The sequence below is a fragment of the Trichoderma citrinoviride genome (assembly GCF_003025115.1).
Source record: "Trichoderma citrinoviride strain TUCIM 6016 unplaced genomic scaffold BBK36scaffold_2, whole genome shotgun sequence".
Classification (NCBI taxonomy): Eukaryota; Fungi; Ascomycota; class Sordariomycetes; order Hypocreales; family Hypocreaceae; genus Trichoderma; species Trichoderma citrinoviride.
The window spans coordinates 2,179,652-2,205,583 of record NW_020194710.1 but is presented as its reverse complement, the minus strand read 5'-3'; the positions used below and the strand labels follow the sequence as shown (position 1 = coordinate 2,205,583).

The following is a 25,932-nucleotide window of genomic DNA, read 5'->3' as shown; positions in this document are numbered from 1 at the left end:
TTATCGGAAGGAGAGACTGAATAAACCTCCAGTATGTCCCTGCTAGGCAGGAGACGGATGTCCAAGCAATGGAAGGAGTGGTGGCCATGATGGAGGCCTTGCGATGGCTTCGACTCTTCATCCTCTACCGCAATATCGTGAGATTTCCAGCGAGACAATACCAATATCTGGGTATCTTGTTTCAATCTTATTACTTCATCTCAACCATATCAGCCAACTCAAGGATGTCGCCTTAGCTCATCAACGCAATGCCAATATCAGCTCTCCCTCAGTCCACCGTGCGCCTTCTCGGCTCCTCAGTCACCATCAATACCCCCTGCGACGTTGTCAAAGAGCTTCTCGACAACGCCATTGACGCCGGAGCTAGCTTTGTTGAGATCGCAATCTCGTCGAACTATCTTGACATCATACGAGTTCGGGATGATGGCCGCGGAATCGACGTTGACGACTTCGGCTCTCTTGGCCGGCGTGCTCACACAAGCAAGCTGACGTCCTTTGAAGAGCTTGGAGCGGTAGCCAGAGAGACACTGGGCTTCCGTGGCGAAGCCCTTGCGGCTATGAATACTCTCGCCAGTGTCACCGTCACCACACGCACGATGAACGATGTTGTGGCATCTCGCCTGCAACTCAAGGCTGCGGTTGGGGGCGTTGACAACAAACAGCCAGTATCAGCACCCGTCGGCACAACCGTTCAGGTCGCCAAGCTTTTCGAAAATCTGCCGCCAAGGAAGCAATATTCGCTAAAGAATAGTGCCAAATACATACAATCTACAAGGGATCTCCTGAGAGGATACGCATTTGCCCGTCCCGATATCAGACTATCATTCAAGGTACTCGGAGAAGCCACCAGTTGCTGGTCATACGCTCCGACTTGCGCTGCAGGAGTCAAAGAGGCAGCTCTCCAGATGTTTGGTGTTGCCTTGGCTAATAGTTGCATCCACGTGTCTCGCAATTCAGGATGTGATCAGGAGGCATCGGCCCAACGCAGTCAACAGACATCGGAAGAATTCATATTGGAAGCTCTCATACCAAAACCCAGTTCCGATATCCAACAAGTCAGAGGAAAGGGAACTCATATATCCGTTGACTCGAGGCCAATCTCATCCAGCTGCGGCCTTGGTAAAAAGGTTACAACTATTCTCAAGGCAGCCTTGAACCGAGTTGTTGACCCTGGACAATTGTTTGCCAGCATATCCACCCCCTTCATGCAGCTCAATATTCGGTGCCCCCCTTATAGCTACGATGCCAATGTGACGCCGCTGAAGGATGACGTTCTCTTTGCAAATGAGAGTACAATCATTGCCTGCTTTGAGGGACTGTGCCAAAAGATATACCCACAGAAGTCCATTGAAGCTCCTTTCTCGACCCAGACAGCCGTGGACTGTCGAAGAGAGGCCGGGGCATTCACAAGAGGTTTGTATCAGCATGGAAAGAACCATATGCAGCTAGACAAGGCAACTGACCATGATATAGACAGCCAAGCTGCAGACAGTCCCTTAGGCATTCATCTCTTACATACCACGGAGCAGCCGACCGCGCATCATGAAACAACCAGCAAAGACCAACCAACCGACCAAGAAACCACGTCTTCTTTGCTGCTTCCGGAATCTTGCGCGCAGGATGCGACATCACTGACGGGAATGAGGACATCAAAAACCGTAAACATGGCTCGTACCAACAGCAACTCTACTGATGAGGACAGCACTGCCAACTGCCTTGACATACAAGTGCCCCTCTCACTTATGACTGCTACCCCTGTTCCTGCCCAACGAGCCGATGTCAGCTCGCGCATTCCCAAAAAGTGTGCCTCGGAGAATATTGAAAGATATCTCCTTTTGCGGCGGAAGAACGACACCTTCCAGATTGCGACGGACGAAACGGCAACCAAGAAACCTCAACATTTGTCCACATCGACTGGAATCATCTCTGGTCGTATGCCTTTACAGCCATTGACTGAGTCCATGCTGAATGCACTGAACAATCAGGTAGATTCGGAATCTGATACGATGAGTGCTGCCTCTGAAATATCGGAGCCGACTCACAGAGGACAAAGGTTCCAGCAAACGTCTCCCGGCCCCATTCCTCGTGTGCCTGAGCCCGTGTCCTTGGAACAGGCCATTTCTCCTCATCCTGCAAGAATCCCTAGAGATTGGCCAACACCCCCTTCGTCTGGCAATATGCGAAGCGGGAGAGGGTTGAACTCTCCCTTCAGACCTCCAATGAGGACTTCTCAAAGAAATAGTCCGACAGGGAATCATGCACAGGTGCATGCGCGGCCACGGATTAGGGCCCCGGAAAATGGCAGGGTGATACCATTTCGTCTACCTGGGCAAAACCGCATCCAGCGGCAAGTGGCACATGAACATCTGAACCTACGAGTTGGCTCGCGAGCCACCGCCAATTCCAATACCGCAGAGACTCGTTCTCAACCACACGCCCAAAGAGGACATGGTAATCGGCACAGAGACAATGCGAACCAAGCTCTGATGCAGGTCTCTGAACTAGCTTCGCGGCCGGATACCCGACAACATGTCTCACAGCTGCGTCCTTCTTTGCAGGGGCCGGGCCCACAATCCCAGACTTTGCAAACAAGCTTGATGGAAAGCTTATCCTTCGGTGTCACATCACCAATGCCGGATACCGCTCAATATGGCTTGAATGCTGGCGACAATGTCTTACAAACTTGGACGCCTGATATTTTCTGTGATACGCAGCAGGATATTGCACCACCTGGCAGGGTGATTAACAGTACGGAGGACCCAAGACTCTACCTCATCAAGCGGCGACGCTCACGAGCGAGATATGGCATTGCGAGGCGACTTTCTACACGCCGACTCCCCCTGGAGGTTATTCCTCATGAGTTGGCAGTACAAAGTGCTTCGACCTCTCTAAGGGCTTCCTTGAGGAAGGTCAAGTTACTGGCCAGACGAGCGCGTTTGCTGGGATACGATGTCGTGCCGGGCAACGGAATCGAGTTCAATACTATGAAGGAAGCTGGCAAGGTGGAACAGGGCCTTCAGCATGCAGTGGAAGCGTGGAAGCAAACTCAGGACCAGGCTGTTGATGTGGAATACACGCTCCGCTCGGCAGCCAAAGGCAAGGGTGTCTGCATTTGACTACATTTGAAGATTGATACCTGAGGTCAAAGCCATTTGTCGAAGTTGATGTGGATCCACACTGAGGTGAAACGCTTGGGCGAATCTCGAACAAAAGATTGATGCAAAAACGGGCTTATTAACGTGCCATCTACTAGTCAGAATCACATGTCCAATTGATTGATGCTTCTAGAGCAAAGCCAGAAGGCCATTCGGTATATACTTTTGTGGTCACTGTTGAGTCGTTATGCCATTTTGATCTCTTGCTTACCGCTGACAGTGTAGGTTGCCGGCAGATCCGGGAGATGATTTGGCCAAAGCGAAGGGCGAAGGCATTTCGTGGTGTAGACGTCATGGACGATTTGACATCGGATGGAAGACAGAAAGTGGATATGGGCCGGAGTCTGCACGGTGATGCCGGACCGGCAATGCAGCTTGCTGGAGAGCTTACAAGGGGGGCCCTGTGTCTCCGAAATCTTCTGCAGTACGGAGTAAGAAGCATGGAGCATGCGCACGAAGCATTTCTCAGCAGAACAAGGGAAGCAAAACAGCTCGGAAAAATTCAAAGAGAAATCTCGGGATAAGTGAGTGGGCGTCGCAGGTTATGTCTTGATCGAGTCGGTATCTCCGCCTGCCCTATATATCTTGAGTGTTCGTATGAACGGAGTACAATGCAGGGCAGTACGCGGCTTCCAAGGTTCGATGGTTTCTAGAGGACGATCTTTTGCGAGGGTCAGTGCTCGCGGGTGCGAGGTGCATGTAGTATGTACTGGTACCGTTGCATGGATTGCTACGGAGAAGCGAGCGGGTTTAGGTGCGTGGCTCGTATACGCGGATTGCGCTTTTCTTCTTTGTACTGATACCTACTCTGCAGGAGAAATGTTCGTTGATGTGGTTGTTCGAGCCATGAAGATGGATGTTGAAGAATGCTGGGTTCATATAACCTGTTCTACATATGGTAACGAAACAAACGATGTGATGTCACTCGAGCTATGGACATTTTATCTGAATGGACAAGATAGTCAAATAGCTATTGGGAATTAATCGTCATCCAGAAATGGCATTACATGTCAGAAACGCACAGAAGCCAGCTCGTACATACGATACGCATACAAGGACGATGGGGCGCACAAGTGTCCAATCATCAGCGCCAAAAGGGGGGGAAGACGGGACAAGGTTGGCTTGAAGCCCCCGGCGTCCTTGCTTGAGATTGGGGTTATAAATAGGCACAGCGAGCCTGGAATGGCTGGAGACTTGACGTTTGCCCTAGGATGAAAGTCGACTAAGGCGGGAGGGGACCCCCGGCGCTGGGCTTTGGGGCCGGGAAACTTCGTATTGGACATGAGTAGGTACAATCTGCTGATTATGGATGATGGTAGTTGTGAAAGATGGGCTGTAGTTTTGCTGGGGAAGAGGTATGCTGTTTGGTGATGTGTGAACTTTGTTGCGGTATGATATGGTAAGATACGATGTGAGCGGGTATGATGATAAATATTTGTATCTTGCAAGAAGCTTGGCTTGTGTGAGTTTAATCGCAGTGATAAGAGATCAGGAAGATGCACCCGTGCCAACGTCACCACCTTCTACATACCTACTCTTCATCCCGTGTGTGGCTCTGCTGATGTCAAGCCACTTCTGGGCAGGGTATTCCCGCGTGCTCAGCTGCTTTCACATATCGCCTGCATGACTGTAAGAGCTCGTATTTGCCCGGGGTAAGCAGGACTGAGAGCGGGAAATGCCATGTTCTAGAATGGGAGGAAGTGAAGAAAAGGACAAAGAGAAAAAAGGCGAGAGAGAAGAGGGGAAGAAGGATCGAGGTGGGGTGTTAACTCCCGGAGTGCCTGTAGCTTGAAAGCGTTTAGCACTCCGTTTCTTTATCCAGAATAAGAATACCCGCTCTGCGGTAGGCTTGGGATGTTTCTTGCATGAAGGCATTTTTCGTCTTAGGAGTGGCTTGTCGGCACTCCGATTTGGCTGTCCGCCTTCTCAGCAAATACCAGATATGTTTCTATTGCTGCTGCTATTGTGACAATCTTGGCAGGAAAGAAGGGTCCTTCTTTCTGTTAGTATATCTATATACTCATACAACTAGGCTTTGAGTTCTGGCAAATCGAGTACATGGAGGACAAAGACTAGCTGTTTACTCTGGGATGCTGGATAATCAAGTTGGACTGCTAAATAGCAACTTCGTTTCTATTTTGATTCATGCAGAAATATGCACACTGGACATACGGGTGATGCGTGCAGATGATCTGGATTGAACTCGTATATGCGAACAGAGGAAGGCAGTGAGAGCACCACTACATGTAGGTAGCTGAGCCGTAAGCAGAAGCTGTGGCTATTCATACTCAGTCCATGACCGGTAAGATTACCATGTAAAGAACAAGACATAGAACGCACTCGCATTATCGGTTAAACAAAGAAAGGTACTCGTTGTCATGTACAGCGACTGAGCAAGATGCCGCGCGCATTGCGGCCCCATGAAGCCATCGTGAAGACTCAATGCATGCACGATGAAGTCAACGGGTTAGTACGGACTCAAGTAGCCTCGTACCGGTACAAGCGGGAGCTCGTAACTGCCATGGGGACATGGAACGGGTCGTTTCAGGCCGTGGGCGCCACAGCAGGTGCACTGCCACTGTTTGCTCGCTTCTGCGGGAGACGCATGTTGACGTTTCTGTACCGCTACCAGAACTGCTGGATGTAACCTCGTGTTGCGTGGTGACGCGGAGTATGAATAGCTTCAAGTTGTGATCAGAAACAATGGAGGATTCATGAGCCGCTGTCAGTGAGTGTCTATACTGAGTGAGAGAGGTCAGGCTGAAGTCCAGGCAAGGTACCCGAGCTCCAACAGCTCAATTCCAAGCCACCATCTCCAGGCGACACCCGCGCCTGTGCTTGTGCCTGTACTTGCACCACCTCGCCCGCCGTCCCCAGAGCTCCAGCGGCCAGAGCGCCCCGAAAAGCCCCCAGCACCCCCCAAACAGGCCCCGACCACAGCACCTCAGACACTGCCACTCTTGCCGCTCCACCCCAGCTCTGGCCATCGTCTGTGCCGTCCAACATCCAATCCGTTTTTTTCTTCCTCTGCCCTTTTCTCTTCCATCCTCTGCTCAATCGAATCCCTTCTGCAACGTCTCACGATTCTAACCTCCAGTCCCTCGTTTGTCCTTTCTGCTTCGCCCTTGCACTCGCTCGCACAGCCCTTTGCGCTCGCCTCTTTATCCCAATTATTCTCCCCTTGATTCCGCTGCTGTGCCGCTGAAGATGCGCGACGTCTGAATGACAGCCTAGAGATGGCCCCCTGGCTCTCGATGCCCACGATGCATCATCCATCTGGTCGCCGTGGTTGCGACAGCACCCGAAGCAGCCACCACGACGCCTTTTTCCGCGGCCGGCATGAGTCGCGCACAGTGTCTGCGGCCTCATCCAAAGGCCATCGATTCTCAGCCTCGCCGCAGGTAGCCGTGGGCTCTTGCTCGGCGCTCAAGATGCGGCAATCCGTGGAGGGGAGCGCCCAACAAGGCTGCGTCATCCGAGCGCGAACGACCAAGTGCGGCAATCAGAGCAGCAGCAACGACAGCAGAAGCCGCAACAGATTCAGCAATCGCGGTCGCATCTTCGCATGGGCCACGAGACCCGCGTGGCTCGTTCTCACCCTGCTCGCCCTCATCCTCGTCGCGACACCGGCCGCCGCCGTCCTGGTCGAGTTCGACAACTGCCTCCCCGACTCGTACCGCCTGCACAAGCCGCCGCTGCTGCAATGGGAGCCGCTGTATGTCGACGCCGTCTTCGACACCAAGACGCCCAACCACAACCTGCAGGTTATTGTGTGGGGAAACGTCACGGGCTCGCAGAACCTCAGTCCGCTCCCGCCTCCGAACGACCCATACTGGACGAATCCCGATGACACCAACGGCAAGATCGAGCAGACGCCCTACGTCGATACGCTTGCCACCACTCTGGTCCGGAGAGTCAACGTCTTGACGTACGAGCCATGGAACGACCGCTCCAATTTCTGCGCGGACAGCCTCGTTAATGGCACTTGTCCCTTGCCGCCTACCTTTGGCAACGTGTAAGTCGACCGTCGTCTCATCGTCATATCATGTCATCGCCATCACCCCTCTCTGTACCCCCGCCACCTCCTGCGCTCTCGCCTGTACTTGTGGCATACAGCAGGAGCTTGGCCTTAATTTTTTCTCGCCAGATGAGCTTTTTATGTATCTTATCTTGATACCACCTCAGATATAGTTGACTGACATAAACTTCATCGTGTAGTGACCTCCCCTACGGACTTCCATCGGTAAACCTAAGTCACGACTTCTTCTCCTCATACTCCTTTAGCTCCTTCGCCGTCACCTTTCTCCTCATCAATGGCGATCAGGCAGCCACCAACATTGGCTGTGTCTCTGCCACCATCACCCCTAATCTCGGCAGCGTCTCCTGGGTGCTCAAATTCATGCCCCTTCTGGTCCTGCTGTTTGCTGGGTTCGCGATTCCATTTGCTGGAATTTGGAGCCCCTGGGGCACTACCAATGTCTTTCATTGGACATCCAACTATGGCCGGGATGCTGACCTGCTGCGGCTTGTCACCCCTGGTTTTAGCGACTGTCTGCAGTACATCCAGTTCATTGTTCTGACCGGCGCCCTGACTCTCGATTACCCCGGCTACTTCCAGCCTGTAGTGAGCCAGGTTGGGTGGTCATCGCTCATGTTCAACGAGAGTTTTGTCGCCCGTGCCGATCCGTGGCAGAACCTGGAGGACGGCATCTATGTGACCAAGCCGGGTACTACCTATGGACTGCAGAAGATGGCTCAGCTGATTGGCATGTCCGAGGCTGAAGATGTATGGCCGGGTATGATGGTGTGGCTCTGCGTCATCATCGCCTCCGTCATTGTTCTCATCCAGCTTGGCTTTGCCGTTCAGTGGATCTTCCGCAAGATCAGAAGGACCACCGAGGAGGACCTGCGGGCAAAGAATATCCCGTTTGTCATTGGCAACGTGGTCCGCATCGTCTTCAACTTCATGCTGATGCCCATCGTGGCTCTGTCATGCTTCCAATTCGTCGTGTCCGGCCAGTCGCCGGGCTGGACCGTTGCCTTGGCTGCGCTGACACTGGCGTTAGTCATTGGCTTTGCGGCCTATCTGCTGTGGCTCATCATCACAACGCGGCCGAAGTCGGTCTTGTTCGATGATCTGCCCACGGTTCTGCGCTACGGACCTTTGTACAACACATATGCCGACGAGGTTGCTGCGTTTGCTCTCATACCCATCCTGCTCAACGTCATTAGAGGCGTTGCCATTGGTGCCGTGCAGCCGAGCGGCGTTGCTCAGGTTGTGCTTCTGGCCATTTGCGAGGTCATCCAGATTATCATGATCTACGCCTTTCGACCATATCAACGAGCTACCTCGATGAACATCTATCACAGCCTGTTTGCGGGCCTGCGACTGATTATCATCATCCTCATGGTCACCTTTGTGCCCAGTTTGGGCGTTACCGAAGGTCCAAAGGGCTGGATCGGTTATGCCATTTTGCTGCTCCATGCTTGCGTGCTCGCCCTGGGCTTCTTCCTCGGCGCTGTGCAGACTATTATTGAAGTCATTGCCAGGTTGTTCGGTGCCGGTGGAGACGACGTCACTGGATTGACCCGTGGCGGCCTGTCCAAGATCTTCGGCATGAGGCAGCTCTCCAGGAGAGTCAACCACCGCCAGGGGCCGTCGCGAGCCAGCCAGCTGTCCACCGCGGCTATGCTGGATGCCGATGATAGCGGCAAATCTGGCTTTGTGATGCCGAGTGGCAGAGTCCGCAGCGGCTCCGTGGCTAGCCTCAGCGGTGTCATGGCCCACCATCGACATCGGAGCAGCTCAGCTCTTGATAGCATGTATTCAGCCGCACAACGGAATGTCGACACGGCGAGTTCATACGTCCCAGGGACGCCGGGCGAAGCCAGCACCTTTTCGTTCCTCGCATCGCCCTCTGCTGCTCGCCAGGGTCCGCCTGGAGTTGTGGTAGAAGCCTCTGATCCCTATTATCGCCCTCCACGGCGGCGCCGTGAGATGACTGGCGACTCGGGGCAGCTCGACGGCCGGCGTGACTCGCTCACCATTGAGCCTGTCCCTCAGCCCGGAGGGCTAGCCCCTGAAGCTCCCGACTCAGGGGCCGAGATTTCGCGAGGAGCCACTCCAGCGCCAGGCCATGGCGGCAATAACCTTTCCATCAGCTTCCCCGCAAATCGACCGGACTACTCGACCCGCGAGGTTGACTTTTACTATGGCGTTCGGGGTCCAGCTTTGAACTCGGAAGGCCCTGGCAGGAAGCTCGGAACTGGCCCTGCAGATCCCACCGGGCCGGCCGCGACCGCTGCTGGATGGCTCCGCAGCCTGCTCTTCGGCGGTAAAACTAAGGAGAAGGGCAAAGGCTTTGAGGTCGTCAGAAGCGCTAGGATGCCGCCCAACATGGTTCGAAATGGAGGCTTCGGAGACGAGACGCCGCCGGAGGGCATCCCAGTCGCCATGGGGGTCATTCGAAACGGACCCATCGATTCTGATGACGACGATGAGCCTCAGATCAGGAGGCCGAAGCGTCGGGAAGGCGAGCTTCTTACCGACAACGGCGACCCGCAGTCGGAGTCTGACAACGGTGAGCCTGATAGCCCCGTCACGGATCGACTCCCTCGCGGGCGTATGTCTCAATCTGCCGTCGCCTTGGGTTCAAAGAAGGCAGAGGCTTCGCGCGACGGGGTGGATAGTGAAGGAGTCAGCGATGTGGATACGTCTGACGCTGATGATAATGCACCCGTCATTCCACGAAAGAGTTCCAAGAGACACTCGGCCTTGCTAGATCGCAACACCCAGATCACGCCTCTTGTCCGGATTGATTCCCAGACGAGGCGTCCTGAGAGCCGAGCATCCCAGCAGACAGCGCAGACGGAGTCGACTCTACAGCAAGGCGGTGTATCACTGCTGCCTCGTCTCCCGTTTGAGCGGAGAGGCTCTGATAGACGGTCAGACCAACGGCCGTCTTCAAAATCGTCGCTCGACTTTCCGGATCTGAGAAGCATAGACTCGGCAACGCAGGATGATCCTGCCGGTTTTGGAACTGTTTCTCACCACAGCATCAGCCGCGTTGACCCCCAGCCTGTGGATGATGACATGTTGAGCACTGCCGCGTCTGTCGTGGATGATGCGCACTCTGGGAAAGACATATGATTTCTGCAGACTCGTTACAGGCAGACTACTGAATAAATCAATGCCAATGGTAAGAAGATGAGAAGAAACGAGAAACGAGACAAAAAAAGCGATCCATTCGTCTGCAACACCATGACCAGCATGAAACTGAGATTCATTCCGCTTCAGCAAGCTTGAGCGTGTTTTTGGCGACTCTTTTGGTCTCTTCGTCTTGCCATTTTGCCGTTCCTTGGCTTGATTTCTTCTCTTCTACCACCCTTTACTCTCCTTTTACTAATCTAATCCGTCTTCTTTTTCCTATCTGCATAGAGTCAAATGGACATGACCCAGGGAGAAACACGAGAGTATTGCGGGAAAGGGGTGACGGTCTAATTTCCTTTTTTTTTCCGTTTCTCAATTTTCTTTTGTCGTCAAGGGTTCCAAGGTTGATACAGAAAAAATGCCCCTTTTCTTTTCAGGATGCGATCCAAGGGGCAGGGGAGACTTCACGGTAGCTGGCGTTTTGATCATTTCCGACCTCATATTTACAACTGCTGCACGCAGACGGCGGGATGGGGCTTTTATTGTTTTCGGGATGACGGATGGGGCTTTTGGGATGTTTGAGCATGTGTTGACGAGTTGTGTGTGTATAAGGAGAAATGCATGAGCATCACTTGAAATCTGAATTGGCCCTGTGAGAAAGAGGAAGTGTTGGGAGGCTATGTATTTACCAACACCTGTGCTCCGTAAACCATGATGGAGATGTAATCTGGCCAGACTTATATACGTTTGACCTTTCTGAGTGTCTTTGTATGGGGTGATTGTCTTGCTCAGTGGCTTAGTGAGGGCTGTGTTGTGGCAGTTGATGCTGCTTATCTCAGAATATCAAAATTCAATGGCTTCCATACGATGTTCACTTAACCCCTGGCGGTAGAGGAAAAGTGTCGCGTAACAAGAAGTAAATTGCCATCATGGGGTATAGCAGCTACATTAGAACAGGTAGGTAGGTAGCTATTTTATACAAAGGGCAAAAAGAGATCATGAATACCTATGGTTCCCTGGCATCAACCAAACCAGCCCAAATCTCGCAAGTCTCTCGTCTGTTCAAGCAAATTCCCACTATTATCAAGCCCTCGTTACCAACCTTTATATATGATGAGACAGACAAAAAGGAATTCGTCAGTTGTGCGATATAAATCAAGCGATCAGAATGGTAACCCACTTCGCAACGGAGTGACGTGCCGCTCTATTTCACGCCCAGGAAGCCGACGCCCGCCCTCGCCTTCTTGACGGCCCGCTTGAGCGCCTGCTCCTCCACGTCCGTCCACTTGACGCTCAGCTCGTCCCACTTCTTGCCGGGGGTGTTGTACTCCCTGCGCCACTGGGCATGCATCTGCTGCAGCTGGGCCATCCTGCGCGGGTCGCCGGAGCCGCTGTAGACGATGAAGGCCGTGCAGGGCGGGAGGGCGGCGTGGATGCGGACGAGCCGCTCCGTCAGGCGGGAGAGCGCCTGCTCCAGGGGAGAAGACGACGGCAAGTCGGCGGAGCCGGGCTCCAGCAGGGAGTCCACGTCCATGTCGGGCATGTTCTTGTTCCACCATCCCTGGAGGGCTTCCAGCTCGCGCATGCGGCCCCAGACAAAGTCCACGCCGCCGGCCCTGATGACGGACCCGTCCTCGTCGCCGTTGACGGCGCGGATGATGTTGGCTGTCACCTCCTCGTCGGACTTGCAGCCCAGCTGGTGCGTTGCTCCCGCCCCGAGACCCTTGGACGGGTCACCCCAGTCGACGGCGGCGCTCGTCTTGCCGACCTCGATGCCGCCGAGGGCCGCGTCCCCGCCTTGCGCCTTGTACGCCGTGCCGGCGCGGGCCAGCCTGCGGAACAGGTTCTCTCCCTGCGAGTCCGACGCGCCCCAGAGCTTGCCCTTTTCGCACTTTTGCTTGACCAGGTCGAGGCAGGTCTTGGCGTCCTCGATGCTATTGTGGCCCAGAGCGCCGCCCTTCTGGATCTCGCGGGAGAGATACTTTTGGGCGAGCCATTTCAGGGACGACTTGAGCGGGGTGCCGCGGGGATGGGGGTATATGATGGAGGTGTCGATGATGAAGGGGTGGGCGAGCTGGATGGCCTTGGTGTCGGATTCCAGGGAGTGGCCAACGAGGATGGTGCGTGGAGTGAGGAGTTCAAGGAGTTTCTTCTGGATGTCGCGGAGGGTGGTCGTCACGGGTGCCAGCATCTCCTCTGTGATACCGGAAAACCGCGTGACGTAGTCGATGATGGGCTTGTCGGGTTTCACGAGTTCGTCCAGCACCACGTTTCCGTCCCAGTCGACTAAGCTGATGCGGGTCAGGGAGAACTCGCTCTCGCCGGTCATGCACATTTCGCAGTCCAGCGCCAGGACCTCTCGGCCAGCGGTGATGCTGCCCTGTTCGACTTCGGACTCGGGCACGTCGCCGTCCTCGAGCTTGTCCACTCTGGTGATGACCCATCCCTCTGGGGCGACAAACTCGTCTCGTCGTTCTCCTTCAGGAAGAAGAGCCGGGTGGATCAGATAGCCGTTCTCCGTCAGCTCCTCGGCAGAGGCCAGAAACTCGGTGATGCGCGTCCGCTCATTCTTCCATCCCTGGGGCTCCCTCGCGGGCTTGACGCCTCCCTTTTGGGACGTCTTCTCCTTCGGAGGCGGCGCGGTGAGGAAGGTGGCCAGCGGGGAGTTGAGCTTCCCGTGCTTTTCGTCGCCGGGCGTCTTGACAGGCCACAGGTGGGGGAACATGTCGGCAAACGGCTTCAGCGGCTCCGGCAGAGCGTCCTTGTCCAGCTTTCGAGGATAGTAGTCATCTGGGGAGCCGGACGAAAAGGTGCTTCCGTCTTCTTCGCCATCCACATACGCATCCCTCAGCTCGTTGAAGGTAGCGTAGTCGACGCCCTGCTTGAAGAGCGCCTCCTCCAGCCCGGGTACCATGATGGTCACAATCTTCCTGAACTGCGGCCGGTGCATGACGTTAATCCAATGGGGGGCGGTACCGTCGGCGAAAATGTAGGTGATGATGTCGCGCAGGCCGTTGAGGTTCAGCATGGACTGCAGCCGTGCGCTGGAAGAGAAGGTCAGGGCCGGGTATCCTCCCTTGCCCGGGCGAGGCATCTTCTTGGGCTTCTTCCTCGCGTGGGAGACGGTCTGCCATTCTGCCTGGTCGTCCATCTTCTTGTCGTCTGTGTTTGCGTCATGAGGACTGCCTCTCTTGAGACTGCCCTCGCTCTGGTTGAGGGAGGCAGTGTCGGTATTTATACCTGCGTCCTCGCTGGTGGCGTCGGCCATGGTTCAAAGTTATTTTTGAGTCCTTAGCGCCGGAGGCAGAAAGATCTCGGGAGAATAATCAACTCTAAAGTAGAGGTTATACCCACAATGGCTGAGCACCGCCGTAGCTGAATGAAGTCAAAGCGAAGAGGCTACTTCGCTTGGAGCGCCGAGAGGAAACAAACGTTGCCGAAGGAGCAGGAGTAGAAACGAGATTGGCCTTGCTAAGAGGCAGAGCGGAAAAGAAAGTGCCAAACAGGCAAAGATAAGAGATAAAGTCTAATGCTGAATTTCACTGGCCAGCGCCATCTAGGACGACTCACGATCAAACGTTGCTTGCTGAGCGCCAAAGGAGCTGATTGTTGGGAAGATGATGTTTTTCTTGGCTAGGCTAGGCTGACGCTCTCAAGGTCTGAATTTCTCGAGAACTGGCATCCTTATCTTATCGCAGCCCCCCCCCCCCCCAGGGACGTTTTGTTTTCAGCCAATCACAGGTCGTCTTCGGCGCCCGGGATGGATTCGCTGCAGCCTCGCGGCTCTCTAACGCGACTCCAGGCCGAATCTGGCTGCTCAGGTTGAACATTCATCACAACCCATTTCATTCAGCATCACTCATTGACAGCTTTTCTAAAGTGATATGCGGGCAAATATCTTTATTCATCTCATGTCAACAGAGCATTGATGTGCACTTTTATCTCTCATACCATTGAGCTGCAAAACCCGGTAGATTTGAACACTGCTAGCAGCCCAATGCATCGCATCCCGTAAACATAAACATTGCCGCCCTCTTTCACTTTTACATACACACGTCTTGACTCAAAAGCCCCCCCCGAAACATGGACCTGGTCGCCGTGAGGTGCGCCAAATGCGACGCAACGCTGGGAACCCTCGTCAATCTCTGGACGCAGATTGGCAAGAAGTACATCACCCCGGTGGCGTACGTCGAGGACAAGGCCGAGGCAGACAACAAGATCACTGCCACAGGCGCTGTTCGCATCGGCGATGCGGGCACTCTGGTCGAAGGCTGGTACGAAAACATCCCTCTCACCAGTATCTATCTACATCATATGTCGTACTGTCTCTTTATGAAGTGCCAATTGGCTAATGGCGAGGCATCCCTCTGGAAATAGTGAGCTTCGAGATGCCGAGTGCTCAGCGTGCCATACAAACATTGGCCAAAAGTGCTTGACCAGTCCTTCAAATCACATCTTCACCAGGCAAGCCACCACGCTTTTCCCAACAGCTCCTCTCATGCTAAACCCTGCAGTGGCCAAATCATCTTCCGCATCACGTCCATCGTCCTCAAGATAGCCACAGACCTCCGGCGCAAAGCCGAGCCCAAGATCCAGCGCATCCTCCAGCTCAGGGGCCAACCGGCCACAACCCAACCTAAACCCTCACCCCTGAATAGCAAAACTCATCCTCAAAATGACGGCACAGCCCCAAGCCGAGACACCTTCGACATCATCCAGATCCAAGCAGATCTCGAAGCCCAGCAAGATGAAATCCAGCGCATCGGCGCAGCCGGGTTCCAAGTCATGTCCACGTTCGACAGCACAGTAGCACGCTTCGAGAAGCAGATGCGGCAACTCAGCGACTCCGTCGCAAACGTCCGCCGCGAAGGCGAAGGGCAGCAGGCGGACATCAAGTCCCTCAAGACGCAAATGAGCGACGCGAAATGGAGCAGCGGCGACGGCGACGCCGTGGTGGCTCGTCTGGATCAGCAGCTCCAGACGACGGACAGAGTGGTCACGGAGCTGCGGCAAATCATCAGAAAGTCACACGCGGAAACGAGCAGTCTCCGAAGCGAACTGTCTGCCGCGCAAAAGGAGATTGCGGAGGTCAAGAGGGCGAATGCCCGTCTCAAGAAGGATGCCGATGAGGCGAAGCAGGTCGCGCAGGAAGGCGTTGCGACGGCCAAGACGTATGCTTCGGAGGTGGCTTCGCTGAGAAGAGAGATGTCGCAGCTGCGGTCTGAACTTGCGCAGCAGCAGCATGATAATATGCGCCATTCTTCGGTGGATGAAGATCCGTCTATATCGTCACATCAGCTGGATATCCTCGCCAGCAACATAGCCAAGATTGGAAACAGGGCCAGCCAGGTAGAGTCGTTGCAGATGGAGTTTGACCTCTTCCGAACCCGGATGCAGCGGCTGGAAGCCCGGGTGGTCGCTGGCAGCACGCCGAATCCTAGTCGGAAGGACATTCGCCCTTCCTTTGCCGAGTACGATAACGTTTCGGCGGCTGAAGGCAGCCAGTCTCACTACGGATCGACCACGCGTCAGAAGAGACCGCCGATGACGAGAGATGATTCCCATATTGTGAACTCAACTCCTCCAAAACGGGTGGCCATCTCGTCGGATTATCCTACCCTTGGCACGGCTGGGTATGTTAGCACTAGCGAACAACAACAATCATCACCTGGGACTATGGCCCTGGTCGAGACTCCGGTCCAGCGGCGGACGGCGGCGGCATCGACAAAGAAGAGCACGGCAAGGCGCGGCAGATGGGCCAAAGGTTGAAAACGTGTTCTCTTCATTGGCAAACGTCCATTCCTACCCCATGGTTGCCCACCCACATGGACTTGGATTCAAGACTCGAAATCCCGTCTCAAGACCTTCTTCCCCAGGCTAGCCAAGGCATCCACTTGCTTCACCACGGCAAACTCAAAGAAGGCCTGGGATTTTTCGCTGCTGGGATCCTGACGCCATTCATCAATCAGAGAGGTCTCTTTCTCCCTGCCCTCCAGCTTCTCAATGTCATCTAGCATCGCCCGTGCCTTGACAGTCAGGCCCATCTCTGCGCTTGGCAAATACTGGATAATCATGATGAGCAGCATCTGGCACAACGACACCTGATCGATTTCTCGCAGCGTCTCCTCAATCTCCTGCTCCAACGTCGCCTTTCCGGGAACAGGTACAGCAGCCGAGCCTGTCTGGGAAGCCGTTGCTGCGGCGGTATGGGAAACCAGGTTCGCCACTGTGAACAAGCCGATGAGTCGAATGGGATGATACGGCGAGGGATACTGATACGGATCGCAAGCCGTCGCGACGAGGCAGGCTACCGTCAGGGCAAAGGCGTAATTTTCCTCCTCGCTGTACAGCATGTATATTCTGAAGAGAATGTCGGGCAGCGGCGTGACGGCCCAGAGCTCCTCTTCCACTAGAGGCTCCCTCTTGCTGTACTCGCTCTTCAACAGCTTGCGCCGCTCAGACGGTGACTCGATCGCGGCCAACGCGTTCGATATGTGGTCAGCCGACTCACTGTGACGATTGATAACGTCCTGCTTGGTGGTGCTGCTGGTTGCAGGATGCTCGCGGAATTTTGACACATCCGGTACGAGACTCTGGCTGTTGAGGTTGACGCAGGGCGAGATGGCCGCGACCTGGTAGACGTTGAGATTATCCCGGCAACGAAGACATTGGCACGTAAACTTGTAATGAGCCAATGCTTCTCGTCGTCTGGGCAAAGGATCCGTTGTGACTATATGATGACGACGCATCTCGTGTAAATAGGCAGCCTTTCACTCAAGTTTGATAGTAGAGGGGACACTTACACGTATAAGCTATTTCAATCTCATCGCCAGCCCGGATGGGATTCTCGGCGATGAGGAGGGCGTTTCGCCCGATGAACTGGACCGCGGCGTTTGGAATGCAGGAGTGATTCGCCATGGCTAGAGTAGGTTCGAGGAATAGCCCGACAACACCCAAATCGGCATCAAACCTTTGAAAAGAGTTGTTCTGAATCTATCGCACGGCTGCCAGTTAGCATCAACGGCCTCCTAGTACCAACCTCACTTCTTCCCAACAAAACCAACCTTGCAGATCATCTCAGCCGCCCTCCGAATATCCTGGTCTCCCATCCCCTGCCCAGAAAAGGCACACCCCGCCATGGCCATCATCTCGATATCCCTCCACTCATCCCCATCCGCCCTCTTCTCCAGCACATGTCCCTCCAGGTCCGCCAGCCCGTTCGCAATCTCCTTCCACAGCAGAGCCTGAATCAGAGCCCTCGTCGGCGTCGGCAGCGACCTCCTCCGCTCCTCGTCTCTGAGGGTCTTGGTCAGGGCTTTGCACTCGCGCGAATGCAGCGTCTTCCACGCCGCCGCCTGGCACGCCGCGTCGCAGTATGCGGCCGCGTGGCAGCGCGAGCAGAGACGGGGCATGCCGGGGCGGAGACAGTGCGAGCAGACGCTTGTGAGGGAGGAGACGTTGGGCAGCAGGAGGAGAGGGGTGAAGGGGAAGATGACGGCGCCGGGGGGGAAGGATTTGGTTGCGTGGAGGGCGCGGCCTTTGGAGGGGTGGGGACGGACTTCGATGGGTGGAGAGGACATGATGGGCTTATTTCAAGTTAGTATGTTTGAAACATTTGAAGAGAATGATGGATTCGATGAGGGCTGTAAGGATTTGTGAGTCTGCGGTGGGCGAGGTGGGTGTAGGTGAAAAGTTGAAGATGGAGCTGAGGTTTGGAGGGGCAGAGCGGAAAGGTGGGTTGGTGATGGCTACCATAAGGTACGGTACATAATAAGCAGACACAGAACTTGGAGGAAAAGAATCGAAGCCTCGACACGTCGCTCACTGTACACTTTATTTAGGCGACGATATTGACGTCTATCGTCTGGATCAATTCAAAGGGTATCTTTATGTACAGGTTATCACGCACAGGTATTCCTCCTGCATACATACACACATATATACACAACAGCAACAACGACAGCATCAAATGCCATCTACAACTCGCCATGATCCGGCAACTTGCTGTTCGCCTTGCGCGCATCTCCCAGCCTCTGCTTCAACTCCTTGCTCCACGGCGTCCCATGCAGCTTCACCATCCTCTCGGCGTGATAGTCCCAGCATCCGTCATCCAGCGCCGTCTCCGGCGCCGCACACACCCCGTTGGCCGATGCCTTGCCCTTGGGCCACTGGCCAAGCTGGGCGCCCATGTCCTCGTCCAGGAAAGTGTCGAGAACCAGCTGGGCGACTTTCCGCTGCGCTCCGGCCCACTCCGGCCTCTCTTCCAAGAGGACCGTCAGGAGCTGCCTCATGCCGCTGTTGTCCAGGAATTGCTTTCGAATCTCCTCGTCCTTGATCAGTCCGTTGATGGCGGAGACGGCGGCCTTGACCTTTGCCGGAGAGTCGGTCACGGAGACCGTGTCCTGGTAGAAATGATCAAAGATGGTGGCACCGTCGGCGCGCGGGCACGTCGAGTCCAAGAGCTCTGGCCAGATCTTGGCGATCTCGGCGAGTGCTTTGGGGTTGTTGGACAGGGCGCCGGCGAGAATGGCGGCCGCTTGCTGGTCTCGCGGAGTGGCTCCCTCCGAAGCGTCGCCATCGCGAGCCCCCATCAAGCAGAACAGGGCCTTGACCACGTCCGCGTCCTCTGTGATTTTGAGCCCGTAGTAGATGTCGTGAGACAGCTCCTCCAGTCCTTCCAGTCCGTTGTCAAACTCCTCCTCGCTGGGTGACTCGCCGGTCTTGAGCATGTTGAACGTCTCTGCAAAGGCGATGGCTTCCGTCTGAGCGTCTCCTTCTTGCGCAGGTTCCTTGATCTTGCCCGCATTGTCGTACTTTGGCGCGCCCTTGGGGATCTGGGGGGTTTCTGGCTGCTCCTGGTCGACGAGGACCACGGCTTGGTCGACAGGTAGGCCGTCCAGATCAGGGTTGACCTCGTCGGGCACGTTGATCTTGGCCTCCTTTTGCCCCGTCCAGATGTTCAGGCGGACGTGGAGGCCGTTGGGTAGCTGCTGGTCGTCGTGGACTGTTTGGAACTCGTGCGTCGGTACGAACACTCGGGGATAGCATTCTTCCGGGTTCGATGTGTGGCAGATTAAGTCTGACTCGTCCGAGGCTGCTTGGGGTGACGGCTGTGATGATGATGATGATGCCGCTGCTGGAGCTGCGAACAAGAACAATAGGCCCAAGGCTAAGACGAATGTGAGGGCCAAAGGCCTGAGTTTTGTATGGACAGAAGGCATGGCTTTATGTAAAGGGAATGACGAAATGAAGAGACAGGATGAATCGTGGAGTGTGTCCGCTTGGATTCGAATGCAATCCAGTATGCGCACTTCGTATGTAGTTGGAAGATGTGAGAAGCTTGAAGCCGGTGATCTTATGGCGTGTACAAGATCATCTACTATGTGGCCACGCTTTCAACATGAACCGATTGTCTAAAGAAAGAAATATACAATCTAATTCTCAAAGAAAAGAGAGAGTGAAGGATGTTTAAATGAGTCAACTGCGTGAAAAGGACACATAAGAAGATGGACTAGCTTCTTGTTAAGAACGAGCAGTTCTGTCAAGCTGTCAAACTCGCTGGAGGCGAAATCTCGTACCTGAAATCTGGCGGCATCTCATTGGCGCATATGGATGACTCAGCGATCAACGTGGAATCCCGAAGAAGCACCTATTCTTTGCCACTTCACTTACAGTAGCAAAACAGAGAGATGATGCGTGTCAAACTGCTATGAGCAATGATATAGGTCTAGATATTCTCTGGCCATCTGTTGCATCTTTTCACCGACTTGATGCATGATGATGTCCTCTCCTGGGAGGATGTCGTGTCTCACATTGCTCAATGGGGCTGGGAATCAGCTGGCAAGATTGTCCTCAAAACACGAGAGCCGTGCTGAAGAAAACCTCATAAAGTAGGCACTACGTAGGAATTAAAGATGAATCTAGATGACTAACTCCCTTTGCACCACATAATAGTACAAGATACTCCCAAAGGTATGGTAGCGGGAACGTATATGAGAAAGGCCAGACGTCGTCCGTCCATGTTCGACTTCGTTTCCGCATCCGTGCGTGTTTGAGGGTTGGCTGAGCGTGCACTCCAGTGTCTCACATGTCCCCGCGAGTACTCGTATGCCATCCTGCGAACGTCGAACCTGAATTTAGAACAAGAACCATGTGGCAGGAACAGCAACGGTCTCGTCCATCGTCGCATCCGTCACGAGCTGACTGGGGAAATTCGCAAAAGTGGCTGGCCTGCAGCTGCGGCGCATGGATATAAACCAAGTCCTCATCCCAGCAAGTTGAAGATATGTTCTCATCACTCTCCCTTGCCTCCAGATTGAGAGTGAAAGCCATACCAAGCATAACCCAAAAATGCTGTCACTAATTCTCGTCTTCTTCTACCTCTTCTTCGTCGCAGTCTTTGGCCCCCACGCCATGCCGACTGGGTCTCACCACTTCAAGAGACATGAACATCTCCATACCCGAGTCCATAACCTGCGCCTCTCCCGATATACAAGCACGAATGTCAAGGCGGATGAGCCATGGCAGAGTCCGAGGAATTGGTCCGAGAACCGGCTTGAAGAAGGCCATGTCTACTGAAATGAGTATTCGGGGAAGCAACGACTTATATAATGGATGAACGGTATTACTTGATTGATGATTGCATTCTGGGAGCTCACGGCGTTTCTGAAATATGTATATTGGAATGTCACGCAATGGAAATTCACGACTTTATGGATAGAACACGAGATATAGAACAAACCAAATGTTCTTCAATAACAACACCGACGTATGAAAGCTTCAGGCCATCTTTCGTGCAACAAGAGTTCCAATGTCTCAAAGCACCATCCGCACTGTGCTCGTTACCTAATGCGGCACAAAGGCTAGCTGCATTAGAAATCCTCATCCTCGCATTTCGCACCTCGTCAAGACAGTTGCCGACTCGAGATCGCACGGTCCCAGCCTTCGCAGCTCCAGCTCCCAGCAATGCGCTCCAATGAATTGACTGGGTCCCGACTATCCATCCATTAGGCCACGCGTTTCTCGGTCGCCTGTCTCGAAGCTCGACTGTGTTTATTCTCCTCGTCCTCCTTCTTCTTCATCGTCAACGAACTTGGCGTACATACAAGCACGGCTTGTGTCACAAACGAGAAACCGCCGCTCCTGCGAAAGCGACAACCTTCGAACCAGGGCAATTGGAAGGGCCGACCACGAAACTCCTCGTTGAATAACCGAGCTATTAGGCAGCTTGCGTCCAGACAGATAGATTCCAGCTCCGGATGCTGCTCTAGAGCTTGTCGACTCCTCCACCTCTTCGTCCAGCGCACTCCTCATCCTCGAACCGCAGAGCGCGCGCCGCGTCGACAACCCACAGCGAAATCCGACACGATGCCTTCCCCACGACGGATGCGCCTCCTCATGGTGGCCGTCGTCATCACCGTCGTCGTCATGCTCTTCTACAGCTCCGGCATGGAGCCGGAAACCGACGTCAGTTTCAAGGGCTTCTACGAGAAAACAAAAGAGGCCATGGAGCGAGGGACGGCGCGCGGGCAGCCCGTCATAAACGCCAAGACGGGCGAGAAGGCGGGCCACATACCCGCCGACAGAGACGGCGACGGCGACATTGACAGCGACGACAAGGTCGCCGCACAGGAGCTTCAGGAGCGGCTGCAGGCTGTTGCGCAGGAGGCAAAGGACAAGGCGAACGAGAAGAGCCCCAAACCCGACATCCCCAGCAAGATCATTGGCGTGGGCAGCTCGGCCGAGGGGCAGGAGAAGAAGGGCCAGGTCAAGGTGGGCGGAGGCGACGTAGGGGAGAGGGTCAAGTCCGAGGGGAAAGAAGAGACAAAGGAGGAGCACGAAGCCGAGGTGGAGATTAACAGCATCCTGAAGAAGTCGCCCGGTATGTCATCGCACTCATCTTTACTTTGCACTATGCTCTCCTTCATCGTAGCTAACGTTGCGGATGCGACCAGTCATCATCTTCTCCAAGAGCTACTGCCCGTATTCGAAGCGCGCCAAGGGCATCCTCCTGGAAAAGTACACAATCACTCCAGAGCCCTTTGTCGTCGAGCTGGACGAGCACCCGCTCGGTCCCCATCTGCAAGACTACCTCCTCAAGAAGACGGGGCGCAGGACGGTGCCCAACATCTTGATCAACGGAGTCAGCATTGGCGGTGCCGACGACATTGTTGCGCTGGATAACGAGGACAAGCTCGTGGCCAAGGTGCGCGATCTGGGCCAGGCTCGCGTGGAGATCTCACAGCGGTTCACCCCTGGCGAGCATCAGTGAGGATGTGAAATCAGAGCGAAGTCCCTTGCTTGTATTTCTTCTCCTTCTTCTTCTTGTACTCTCTCCTACTTGGCCCTTCTCGCTTGGATCAAAGTTGAGATTTGTGGCTAGTATAGGCTAATTGCTTCTCTTGGGACGTGGGCATCAGGGGCTGGCGACACCGAAATGGCTGGTATGTCGAAGTCGAGTATGCATGACTGGAGTTTGGCGTTTGACGGCCCTGTATAAGTCAGCTACTAGTACCCAGTACCTTAGGTACCGGTAATATTGTTATCGCAGTACAGCTCGGCTGGGGAGTGGAATTGTGTGAAATGCAATGTTTGGCCAGAGAAGAAGATGGGGCAGCGGAGCGTCAAAGGAGTCCAACTGAGCATGCAGCCGTCCAATTCCACAGCCACGGCATCTAAAGGTCCGGCTAGGTGTTCACTCAACCAGATACGCTCAACAGAAGTCTTGAAGGAATAAAGAGAGAAGCGAAGATAGTCAAGCCGAGATAAGGAGGCACCTACAAGGCAGAGAGCGCGCCCTCGGTACCTGGGCGTGCCTTATTTCTCACCACTGAAGATAGCGTCATATCCTGCATCTCCTAGCTTCAGGTTGTAGCCAGGCATCATGGCGGTTAAAGAGGGAAACAACGCAGACATCAGCATGCCTTCCTCATCGTGAATTAGTTCGAGCCAATCAAGTTCGCTCAACATCATCATCATGACCTTGCTCTTCTTCTTCATCTTCCTCTTCCTCTTCTCTTCCTCCTCTCTCCAAGGTCAAATCGCCCATCCTCTTCTCAACCCCTCATCTCAATCTCTCATTACCTATTTATCCAGAAACGAGCCCGTTGCCAAAAACGCCACGATGCGCAGTCCCAGCGTCGTCCTGTTCTAGCCCCTCCCCAGGCGCTATCTGTTATCAAGCATTACTGGCGATTCCCCCACTAAATGCAGGGATGCGCTGCAGCTGGAGGGCGTCTGAATGGCCAGAGGCCTTGGGGTTTATCAACAACCGGGGGGATAGAGCCGGGTTCAATGTTCCTTTCGCTGTCAGATCCTCAGCAGCAGCAGCAGCGAGATATTACAGAGACAGCGTGATAATAGATGGTTGAGCCAACGCCAGGTTGCGCCGTCAAGTTGATGTCTGCTAAATTCCTGGCTTTACTAACAAGGCAATACCAGTGACGAACGATAATACAGGACGGGCTGGACCAACCGACGACAAAGAGAGCCACGAGTCAAGGTATGGCATCAGTTGCTAGCGTCTTGTGCCACGCGCTGGCTCCATGTGCTAGCTGCCAGCACCCGGCCGGTGTGTGAGCATGCGTGAGAAAGAGAAAGGAACAGGAAACCGGGGAAGCGACAGGACGAGAAGTTGCAAAAGCGTGGGGATGGCCCGGCAAGCCGCTTCTCCTGCTGGCAGCCACAGCTCGCTCGACCCCATGCCCGAAGCAGAACCGGGCCAGGCCAGGATTCGAGACCGCAGTGACCACACCATCAACCGCAAGCTGAGCCTACAAGTGCCTACGAGGACTATCTTTTATCTCGCTCGCACTTCTAGCCTGCCTTGCTGCTCTTAGTCGGTGCCGGCAGCAGTTGGGGATCGCAGCAGAATAAGAAGAGCCTGGGCGCGCCACCCCCTCACGCATTCTTCTCTTTCTCTGTAATTCAGTCCAATCCAAGCCATCCGCCGCTACGCCTGTTGTTTTTTTGATCAACTTTCTTTTTGGCGTCTCTTCACTGCCCATTGGCCTTCTGTTCTTTCTGTCTTGGGAAATCAACCCAGACAGACAGCCAACGAGAAAAGGGCAGCCCCCGTCTATTAGTGCTGCTCCAGTGGTCAAGCCTCGTCTTGTCGTCGACATCCTAGACCGGACTGCGTACCCTCGGTCAAGAGACGGCGGACTCACCGACCGGCCCTCGTGTCCCGAGTCGCATCATCAAGCTGCAAGCTTGCGTCAACACGGCTGCCAGAACGCACCAAAACCAGCGAGTCCGACCGTTGAGGGAAGCATCACACTTTTCTGAGGGTTCTTTCGCCTCTGCCATATACGAGTGCTCCCATACGTTACATCGCACCCAGCCATGTCCGACGCCCCCTCCAACACCGCCTCTGCCCTGCGGCGTCCATCCACCAGCTCCGAGACATCCTCCCTCTCGTCGGCCTCAACCGCCTACACCACTTACAAGGACAAAGAAGGCCAGCCGCTGCTGGATGTCCACGAGCGCAAAGTGAAGAGGGGCCTGCGCCAGAAGGCTCGCGAGATGGTGCACGACATGGGCAGTCCGCCCACCGCGCGACAGGATGCAAAGGACGGCAAGGTGACGCTCAGCCATGCCCCCTTGGGCGGCCTCATAGGCCAGCCCTTGATGAAGCCGGGCCAGATTTAGAGGTGGAACGTTGTCGACTGGTTGATCATATACTGGCCTGCTTCTTCATTGGTCGCCCGGAGTTGGTTGCCCGGAGCTTCTGTTGCATTGCATCGCAGCGCATGTGCGTGGTCTACCGAAAGGAAAAAGAAAAATCACGACGGAAATGATGTGTGAAAACGGTTTCGGCGTTTACTTATTTGGCTGGTCTCCGATGGCTCTGTTTGTTCTTACCTTTCTCTCTTCTTTAACCTGGGAGGTCAGTTGCATTGACGGGGTTGGAAAATACTTACTATTCATCGACGTTTTATTACCTTTCAACGATACTCTTGGATAGAAGACAATCCACCAAGAGGGAAAAGGATCAAAAGCAAGTTTCTGCCTTTAGTCAAACGTCACAAGTCTCGTACAAGTAGTGGACGTAGTGTGCCGTCTGTCTTGCTGTCCTTAATTCTTACACACATGGAGCCCGGCCATGTCTCTCGCCCAATCCCAATGTCCCTGGCATGGGTAGCGGTACAAAACCCGAATGATTCCCCGACATGCATAGCCCGTAAATGTCCCATAGAGGCAAAGAAAATGATGATGCGCGTTGTCCAGCATCGCGAGTCTATAACGGGGAGGCGATCGATCCCAAGATCCGATGTTCCGTTACACAGCAAACTTGATACCTCCCACCATGGATAAGCCCGCCCCCCTTTATGAATGAGATTAGAATCCAGAAAAAAAAGAAGGCAATAAAAGAGCCCCCGTTTGCATGAAAATGTACCCAACGCCTCGTACCGTCTTGCCGAGAACTTGAAAGTTATCCTGTGGTGTGTGTATGTTGTTTGTTTCCCCGTGAGTATATTAGCTCCCGGAGCCCTTTATTTGGTGTAAGGTATTTTGTTGGTGTGAGTTGTTGAAGTTGGGAGATTGTCGTTGAATGATATACAATGTGAGTTTTGCTTTTTGTGCAATTGAAGATGGAAGTAGGCCTTTTGTTTTGGCTGCAGAGGC

At 54.3% G+C, this 25,932-nt stretch overlaps 8 protein-coding genes across 8 annotated transcripts; 5 read left to right on the top strand and 3 right to left on the bottom strand.

The window, feature by feature from the left end:
* Nucleotides 1–248: 248 nt before the first annotated feature.
* Nucleotides 249–3,116, top strand: BBK36DRAFT_1110711 (hypothetical protein; the record flags this gene model as incomplete). Its single annotated transcript, XM_024889614.1, has 2 exons — nt 249–2,053; nt 2,147–3,116. The coding sequence occupies 2 exons, from the start codon at nt 249–251 to the stop codon at nt 3,114–3,116; spliced, it is 2,775 nt and encodes a 924-aa protein (XP_024753231.1).
* A 3,093-nt stretch (nt 3,117–6,209) lies between these two features.
* On the top strand, nt 6,210–10,469 carry BBK36DRAFT_1134371 (hypothetical protein). Its single transcript, XM_024892283.1, is given in 5 exon segments — nt 6,210–6,498; nt 6,531–7,170; nt 7,374–10,305; nt 10,401–10,427; nt 10,443–10,469. The coding sequence occupies 3 exon segments, from the start codon at nt 6,495–6,497 to the stop codon at nt 10,303–10,305; spliced, it is 3,576 nt and encodes a 1,191-aa protein (XP_024753230.1). The 5' UTR covers nt 6,210–6,494; the 3' UTR covers nt 10,401–10,427; nt 10,443–10,469.
* A 1,040-nt stretch (nt 10,470–11,509) lies between these two features.
* BBK36DRAFT_1166126 (hypothetical protein) lies at nt 11,510–13,456 on the bottom strand (the record flags this gene model as incomplete). Its single annotated transcript, XM_024894867.1, has 2 exons — nt 11,510–13,186; nt 13,217–13,456. The coding sequence occupies 2 exons, from the start codon at nt 13,454–13,456 to the stop codon at nt 11,510–11,512; spliced, it is 1,917 nt and encodes a 638-aa protein (XP_024753229.1).
* A 932-nt stretch (nt 13,457–14,388) lies between these two features.
* On the top strand, nt 14,389–16,074 carry BBK36DRAFT_1166125 (hypothetical protein; the record flags this gene model as incomplete). Its single annotated transcript, XM_024894866.1, has 2 exons — nt 14,389–14,579; nt 14,820–16,074. The coding sequence occupies 2 exons, from the start codon at nt 14,389–14,391 to the stop codon at nt 16,072–16,074; spliced, it is 1,446 nt and encodes a 481-aa protein (XP_024753228.1).
* Nucleotides 16,075–16,142: 68 nt separating this feature from the next.
* BBK36DRAFT_1156458 (SET domain-containing protein) lies at nt 16,143–17,885 on the bottom strand (the record flags this gene model as incomplete). Its single annotated transcript, XM_024893927.1, has 3 exons — nt 16,143–17,035; nt 17,109–17,298; nt 17,370–17,885. 3 exons carry the CDS (start codon nt 17,883–17,885, stop codon nt 16,143–16,145), a joined length of 1,599 nt encoding a protein of 532 aa, XP_024753227.1.
* Nucleotides 17,886–18,281: 396 nt separating this feature from the next.
* BBK36DRAFT_63880 (hypothetical protein) lies at nt 18,282–19,900 on the bottom strand (the record flags this gene model as incomplete). Its single annotated transcript, XM_024898409.1, has 2 exons — nt 18,282–19,500; nt 19,884–19,900. The coding sequence occupies 2 exons, from the start codon at nt 19,898–19,900 to the stop codon at nt 18,282–18,284; spliced, it is 1,236 nt and encodes a 411-aa protein (XP_024753226.1).
* A 1,772-nt stretch (nt 19,901–21,672) lies between these two features.
* BBK36DRAFT_1188880 (glutaredoxin) lies at nt 21,673–22,576 on the top strand (the record flags this gene model as incomplete). The annotated part of the gene is made up of 3 exons (XM_024896600.1): nt 21,673–22,071; nt 22,111–22,186; nt 22,260–22,576. 3 exons carry the CDS (start codon nt 21,673–21,675, stop codon nt 22,574–22,576), a joined length of 792 nt encoding a protein of 263 aa, XP_024753225.1.
* A 2,072-nt stretch (nt 22,577–24,648) lies between these two features.
* BBK36DRAFT_1110816 (hypothetical protein) lies at nt 24,649–24,954 on the top strand (the record flags this gene model as incomplete). Its single annotated transcript, XM_024889633.1, has 1 exon — nt 24,649–24,954. The coding sequence occupies one exon, from the start codon at nt 24,649–24,651 to the stop codon at nt 24,952–24,954; it is 306 nt and encodes a 101-aa protein (XP_024753224.1).
* Nucleotides 24,955–25,932: the final 978 nt, after the last annotated feature.